The following is an 8,378-nucleotide window of genomic DNA, read 5'->3' on the forward strand; positions in this document are numbered from 1 at the left end:
GGGTTAGTCCCGTCTATAAGTAGCGGGGGGTCCACTACCTTCGCGGATCTTAATAGTGCGGTGCGTTAGGCTAGGGCCTTAGGGTACCTCCCCACTATATATACGGTCCCACTCAATGTACACCAAAATCTAAAAACACCAAAATTTTAACTCTTTTATATACAATCAAAATGGACCCAATTAACGCCGCTTTTGCTGCATTAGAGCTATAAGATCCTCCTAATTACACTTAGACAGCTAAAGAATTTAATGTTAATCGTTCTACGCTTTCGCGGCGTTATTGGAAGATTACTCGCGCTAGAGAGGATTTGATGGAAATGAAATCTCTTTTATTAATACAGCAGGAGAGGACTCTTCTTAGGTATATAAATCTTCTTACCAAACGTGGCCTACCTCCTATACCTTAAATGGTGCGAAATTTCGCCTTTAAGATCTTAAGAATAACGCCTAAAAAGAACTGGGTTTTATGGTTTATTAAGCGCCACAAAGATAAAATAAAATCAGGCTATTTAGCCCCAGCTAATATAGCCCGTAAAAAGGCTAACAATCTATATCAATATAAGCTCTTTTACGAGCTATTAAAGGAGAAAATTGAGAAGTATAGGATTAAGATGCATAATATGTACAATATAGATAAAAAGGGCTTTTTTATTAGCGTACTTAATAAGGGCAAGAGAATCTACACTAAGTTAGAAGTAGTTTAAGGTAAGCTTCTTAGCGCTAGTCAAGACGGTAATAGAGAGTGGATTATAATAATTGCAAGCGTCTACGCTAACGGAACAAGCCTCCCTCTAGGCCTAATTTATTAAGCTATTTCTAGCAATCTCCAGGACTTCTAGCTTTAAGATTTTAACCCTAAATAATACTGGGTCTTCTTCTTATCTACCGCAATAGGTTAGATAAATAACAAGATGGGATTCTTATGGCTTACTACCCTCTTTAATATAGAAATGAAGCAGAAAGCTAGAAACGGATTATCCTAGAGGCTCTTAATATTAGATAGTTACGGATCTCATATTAATATAAACTTCCTTAACTGGAGTTATAAGAATAGGATATTAGTGGCTGCATTTCCGCCTTATTTAACCCACTATAACCTCTTAACGTCAGTCTCTTCTCTCCTCTTAGCATGTATTACAGTTAAGAACTTAACAATCTTATCTATAAGAGTTAGGGCCTCTCCTCTATTATAAAACGCGATTTCTTCCGTCTATTTTGGGCTGCCTATAATAGGGCCTTTACCAAGAATAATATACTTAGTGGGTAGGCAGATACTGGGCTTAATCCGCTTAATCTAGAGGTTATTCTTAGCGCTATTAAGACCCAACAAAAGCAAGGTAAAATAGCCTCTCGGCCTTTATTAAGGGACTTAAATACCTTAGCCCTCTTAGTAAGTGACTGAAGAAAGGTCCGCAGGCTTCTATAAGACGTAGTTAATAAGGTTATAGAGCCGTAGGCCAAAAGGCTTAAAAATACGGTTCTTAAGCTTACTACTAATATTGCTCTCCTTTACTTAGAAAACAAGGGCCTCTAAAAGGCGTTTAGTAATAAAAAGAAAAAGAGAGCTTATAGCAAGCCTCTCTTTAATAAACTACGTGTAGAAACTAACTATAAGGCTATATTCTTTAGCCCCTTAAAGATTAAGTAAGTAATAGAGCTTTAGGAGAAGCGCAAATAACTATAACATTAAGAGGAGGTACGCTAACAAGATAAGAAGATTTAGAAGCAACTTATAAAGGAAAAATAACAACTTACGATAGTATAGAGGAAGCAGGCTAGAATATAAGCTAAGGTTTAACAAGAGAAGAAAGCTGCTAAAAAACGCCGCTAGAGAGAGAAGGCTATATACGCTTACGTAGCAAATCTATAGCTTTAAAACGACCTCAAGCTAACAAGAGGAGGTAGACGGAAGAAACAAGCTACTAGGCAATCCCTTATTATTATTTTAAAGGTCGCAATTAAGGAGGTAAATAGAGTAGTTATATCTAGGGCCACTTACGCTTAATATTAAATTTAACGACTTCCTATGGTCGGAAAATCTTATACAATAGCTCACTTAAATAAGGAAACTTAGTAGATTACTACATTAAAAATCTAGACTATTTTATCAATTATATATAATTCTATAGCCTTAAATCGAGGCTTAGTGATATTTGATTTTAGTATATATTAAGTGGGACTATGTATATAGTGGGGAGGTACCCTAAGGACTACAGTAAAAACTCTTTATAACAATACGGTTTTTTTCGCCGTCCGTATCGTTATACCAAAGGTATCGTTGTATTTAGACTTTGTACGTAAAACATACTAAACGTTAAAATTATATAATAATATTGCATATCTATAAGCCCGAAGTTAAAATTAAGCAATTAGCTCCACTAAAAAACGATTTAATTGTCGTTTACTTAGTGTTTTAGAGTTATTGTCCTTGGATTTAACGCTCATGCCTTAATAGAGTTGTAATAACCTTTCTCTTACTATTCTTTTATTACTCCTTATATAGATAAAGCTTTTATAAGGCCTCTATTACCTTATTAAGTTTAATTTAAGGTTATTAGGAGTCCTCCTTATCTATTTTTATATCGCGATCTAGCCTAGTATAAAGCTCCGCTACGTGCTTAATAAGATCTTTAGTAAAGTCTACTATATCTTCGCCCGGAAAATAAATAAAATTCTAAATATTTATAGGCTTATAGATCCTTCCAGCAGCACGTAGTTATTTAGCTATCTCTTATACCTTATTAATAATCGGATCTATATAATTATAAGGGTAAAACAGCGGGCCTTCTTTTAAGCTAAAGAGAGTAGATTTAACAAAGTAACTATTAATTACTTTTAGTATAACTTCCTTTTAAGCTATAATTGCCTATTAGATAGCCTAAAGAATATATATCTACTTAATTAGATCTTAATTTTAAAGGGAGTGCTCTACCATAAATCTAAGCTAATATCGTTGGTAGTATAACTTAAAGTTTGCAATAATTCCTTAATTAAGTGGCTAGTATATAGAGGTATAATTAGGAGGAAGAAACTCAACCTATATATTCTTAAGAGTATTATTTTTAGTAAGTATTTAAACAGCTACTTTATACGCGCTAAAATTATTAAGTAGAAGGAGGACTCTCCTACTATATATCCTTTTATTAAACTAGGTAAGCTATTTAGTTATAATTACTATCGTTATCTAGGCCTTCTTATTACTCTTCTATATAATATTAAGTAAAGCGATATTAATATAAGCTCTTATAAAATATTATAGCTAAGCTAAAGATTTAATTATCTAGAGAGGAAGCTTATCTAAGCTATCTACGTTAGAGCAATTAGCTAGAGATACTCTTACCTTTTACTTTTTCGTTCTTAAGAGAGCTTTAGTAGCTAGTATAATATCTAGTATAGCCTTCTAAAAGAGCCTAGTCTTATCTATATTATAAATATCCTTTAATAGAAAAGATATAACAATCGCACGAAGCTCTATTATATGATCTTTAGTACCTTCTATATTAACTAACGTAGCCTCGCTATATTACTTCCTTTTGCGAATTCCGTTATAAGATTTAAAACCCTCTAGCTACCTAATTAACTACCTTAGCTTAGGCAATTAAGCTAATAGAGGTATCTATTACTATAATTAAGATGCGGCAGTATATATAAGATCGCCTGTAATAGGAATGCGTAAAATCTATAGGCGTTAGTACTATTTAAAGAGAGCTTCCTTAAGGAGAGGATATTTGCCAGCTTGCTATTACTCTTACCCACTATACCCACGTGGTAATTTAGCTAAATTAAAGTAGTTAAATTTATCGCTTAGTATTTCTAATATTAAAATTAATTAATCTTTTAACGGAGGAAGTTACTTGCCTATAAAGCAACGTATTTTTATAATAAGTAAGGGTGTTTTATATAGTAGGCGCATATTTTTTAACGCTTAAAGTTAGAGAACCTATAATAACGTTGCCTTTAAGGGTTTTAAGATTTAGGTATAATAAATAAAATAGAATTAAATATAGAGAGTAGGATCTAAGTATTATTTTAATAGATTTTAATTATTATATAATAAAGATTAATGGCTAAACTTATAGTAAGAAAAGGTTAAATCTAACAAATTAAAAACTCCTTATAACGATTTTAGTAGGGCCACCCCTATAATATTATTAAATATTAGAATATCGTAATATTACACCAAAAAAGGCTTAGTTAAGGGGTGTAGATCGTAATATAGAGTATATCGTTATAACCCCGTTATCGTTATAAGGAGTTTTTACTGTAACGTAATTTATAAGCAAGTAGCCTATATAAGCAAGTGGCCTACCCTACCAAACTCACCCCACCAAACTCGTGATCGCAAAACGAAGCAATTAATTAACTATAAATAACTATATTTAGTGTAGCTATTTACTAGCTAGTCGCCTGCCGTCTAGGGCACGTACGTGCTATATATTCTATTAATTTATATATACTACACTTACGCACTACCCGTTGCGGTTGCTTAGCCGTTGCCTCTACTACCCCCTCTACTACCCCCTTTTAGGCAGCTTGTACACGAGATAGCCCTTCTACTCCTAATAAAACACCTCCCCTAGCTATATACGTGCGCCTAGTTGCCCTCTTTTGTTTTTAGCGCTGGTTTTCTATATATAGCTTTTAATTTTTAGTTGTAAGTAGGATAGCGCTTAATATTGCTATTTTGTAACCCTTAACAAGCTAGGTAATGGCTTGCTCTATTAAACTTAGTGGGCTATACGTGCGCTATTTAAGATAGCGCCTTAGCAAAACCATTTGCTTTTATAGCTTAGTAATATTATAGGGTGTTTTAGCTACCTAGGATGCATCTAATCGCGGATGTTAAGGTAATAGTATCTAATATTTAGTATATAGTAGTAATAGCACGCGATCTAGATTGTATGGGACTAGGCTAGTAGCTATAAATCCTACCCGTATATTGTTCTAATATAATACTGCCTGCCTAGCCTGCCTATATATAGGTAGGAATTCGCGTTTATTAATATGGTTAACGCCGCAGCTTATAATCTATTTAATAAGGCGTCCGTAGGCCTGCTTTAATACTAAAAAATAGCCTACGTCTAGTAGCTGCAGTAGATGCGATAAATGCGCCAGTATATAAAGGACAACTATCTAGTGATCTAGGCAGTACCAATCGAATTTGGGCGATATGTGGCTGTTATAGCCATCTAGTACTAGCAGCCGATGCGTACTAATAATGCGATCCTTTATATGCTTATAGAATACCTCCATTAACTAGGTTAGGCCAATCTCATTTATTATCTAGCTATTATTACTAACACTAATTAACCAGTTATGTGGTATAATATTATTCTTATACTAGGCAGCCTAGTACATTACTGCCTTAAAGATAATAAGTGGTGGAATTATAATCCCTTAGGCATTAATGTATTTAATAATTATAACTTATTCTTAATTGCCTGGCTATATAGTTTTAGGCCGGCTAGCCCTATTAGTTCTAGTAATAACTTTTATAGTTACAATAACACCTATTTAGTAGCCGGTTTTATTAAAATTCCAGATATTATTATCTTAAATCCTATACTATATTTTTGTATTTTTAACGCGTTTAAACTAGGCTTAAATAAGTATAGGATCCTCGTATTTCGCCCGTTAATAGTCATACTTATAATTATATTTAGATTTTAGATCGTTATAGCGGTTAATAAAGTTTTGCACCTAGTTCTAGCTAATAGTAATAGGGTCGGTCTATCTAGTGTATTAGGTAGCTAGAATACTAGCTATCTACCGTACGGTTGTAATCCTAGGCGGTATACCATATTAATCCATTAATAGAATCCACTGCTTAAGACTCTCTTCTTATATTGGTGTAAGACGGCGATTTAAGGTAGTAGAACCGCGCTGTTGTCTAATACCGCTAACGCGTCGCTTAACTGTCTTTTGGGATACATTATATGCCCTCTTAACACCTCGTAAGGATGTAATTTGGCCCTACTTGTAGGCTTAAACACCTAGGTCGACTCTGCCCTCTTAAAAAAGGGCCTCTTGCTGTTATAGTGCTGCTATTTAGGTGGTTGTTAAATAACGCGTCGCGTGTTTGGTAGGGTGGGTTTAGTAGGGTAGGCTACTTACTTATATGGGCCACTTGCTTATAGATTACGTTATAGTAAGTCTATTTAATAAGTTATCGCTAAATATAGGGGTATTTTTGGCTTTAAGCAGTTCTCGTAGTTATTTAATTTTAGTATTAGCTGCTGTAAGCTCCGCCTAGGGGGTTAAAATATTAATTATTTCTTTATTTAAGGTATTTATGGGTCCTACAGCTGCTTTACCTACTACTGTATTTTATAGCATAGTAGTAGGGGTATTAGGTAATTCTAGGTAATTTCTTTAGGGGTTCTGGTCTATATATATCCTATAAGTTCTTTCCTTAGGGTTCTATTCTTGTGGTCCTAGTAATGTCCTTAGGGTCCTATTCTGTGTCCTTATCCTATTTATAGTTTTGTAAATATTTTTAAGTTCCTTCTTAGGAAGAAAGGGTAGTTTAAGCTTTAGATAATATTAGCGACTTAGTTAACCAAGGTGTAAGCATAGTAAGAAGGATACATGCAAGCCTGTATAATTAGATTGTTTATAAATAAGGATCTAAAGCTAAAGAAAGGAAAGGAGAAGAAGAGCAGCGCCGGTTAAAGTAGGGTTCTTTTATACGGTCCTCTAGTTATATAACCGCAAAGTTCTGCTAAGTTCTGCTAGTTAAGTTCTGCTAAGTTCTGCTAAATTCTGCCAGTGCCGTAACAGTAAACGTCGCCATTTATTGTCTTTCTCTTATATCCTAGCTTAATTAACTAGTCCTTTTTAAAAACAATTAGAGGTCCCTTATTCCTATAGGAGATGCTACTATAAATTATCCAGCTTAAATACCCCCTAAATTTAGGGATATAGCAATTAATATTATATTTCTCCTTAGCGCTTCTAGTAATAAAAATCTGGCCTCTACCGGTTTAAATAGACGCTTTATCTGTTTAAATTACTACTGCCTATATCTTAGGAGTCTATTCCAGGTAAGAATAGGCCTATTTTAGCCGTGTATTTTGTTATTCTAGTATAATAAGGGGCTTCTCTATAGCAATACGGCGGAAATAGCCCTCTTTTTTAAAGGCCTTATATAGGGACCGCTTATAGGCAGAGACCCCCTCTAAGGAAGCGATCTCTTTAAATAGCTTCTGTTAATAGAACCAATTAAGCTTGGCCCGGGTAATAAGGCGCTATTAAGTTAGGGTATTAATATTCGGCTTCCTTCCTTTCTGCTTTTAAGGGGTCCAGGTATTCCTTTAAAGAGAGGCAGAGATTATATCTTAAGAGACACTAAGAGAGCCTCTAATTCTTTTATAAGTCTAGCCAGCGTAGCAATAAAGAGAATATGTAATATTACGCTTACGGAAGGAGAGCTGGGTTCCTGGATTACAAAGGACAGGATAGCGAAGAAGGGGAGGTGGGTGGTGGCCCCGGTTCCAGCGTATAAGATGTAGCATAGCGTACTATCTTCCCTCTTATTTAAATATATATATGGCCTTTATATATATTCTAGCTGCTTTATACGTATTCTAGCTGCTTAATTTGTATTTATAACTTATAGATTACTACTTAAAAGCTACGCTTAATACGGCTAAAACTACGCCAACGCTAGTAGGGAGCGCTGGTGACCTGCTTAGGTTACCCCCTTGTACTAATCTAGGAAGGTGTATAAAACAACAAAATCTTTTAAAAGAGGAGGATATTTATCTCGGACATTCTTTTAATCGAATCCTGGTCTTTTGTTTAGCTAGTTCCCGCAGCAAGGCAGCCCCTACGGCCTACTAAACGAAGCCCTAGAGCCCCAATGGCTGCTTTAACCCCTAAACGCGTATTAGCAACACTACCTCTAGACTCGCCAGCAGCTTTACTAAGACGTATAAAGAAACTAAGCGCGAAGGTATAAGAGGCCTAGCAGTCGCTGAGGACACGAGCCTAAATATTAGTATAGTTTAAATAGTAGATAACCGCACTATAAACCGGACTATAAGCTATATAGTATATACTGCCTCTATTCCCTATAGCGAGAGTCTCTATCTTACCTAAACATAAAGGAGGAGGTATTAATTATAATAAATTTTATCGACTTATCGAAAGCCTTAAAGAAACTATAGTATAGTAAAGCAATATCATTATAAGCCAGAATAGCATTATTAAGAGCATTAGAAATAACCTAGTAGATATTAAATTAGAATAGCAAAGCCTTAAAAAGTAAAACACTAAACTTTAAAAGGCTATTAGGTCCATATAAGCGCAATTAAATACTCCCCTAGCTCTAACACAATTATAGGCGTTAGTAGCGGCCAGTAGAGGTACAGTAGGGT

General features: G+C 34.7%; 1 protein-coding gene across 1 annotated transcript; it reads left to right on the forward strand.

Annotated features, from left to right (window-relative positions):
- Window positions 1–236: 236 nt before the first annotated feature.
- K441DRAFT_582833 (uncharacterized protein) lies at window positions 237–407 on the forward strand (the record flags this gene model as incomplete). The annotated part of the gene is made up of 1 exon (XM_067644479.1): window positions 237–407. A coding segment is annotated over one exon (171 nt), but the record flags the coding sequence as incomplete, so codon positions are not given.
- Between the last annotated feature and the right edge of the window lie 7,971 nt (window positions 408–8,378).

This window comes from Cenococcum geophilum (genome assembly GCF_001692895.1).
Source record: "Cenococcum geophilum 1.58 unplaced genomic scaffold K441scaffold_54, whole genome shotgun sequence".
In the NCBI taxonomy this organism is placed as follows: Eukaryota; Fungi; Ascomycota; class Dothideomycetes; order Gloniales; family Gloniaceae; genus Cenococcum; species Cenococcum geophilum.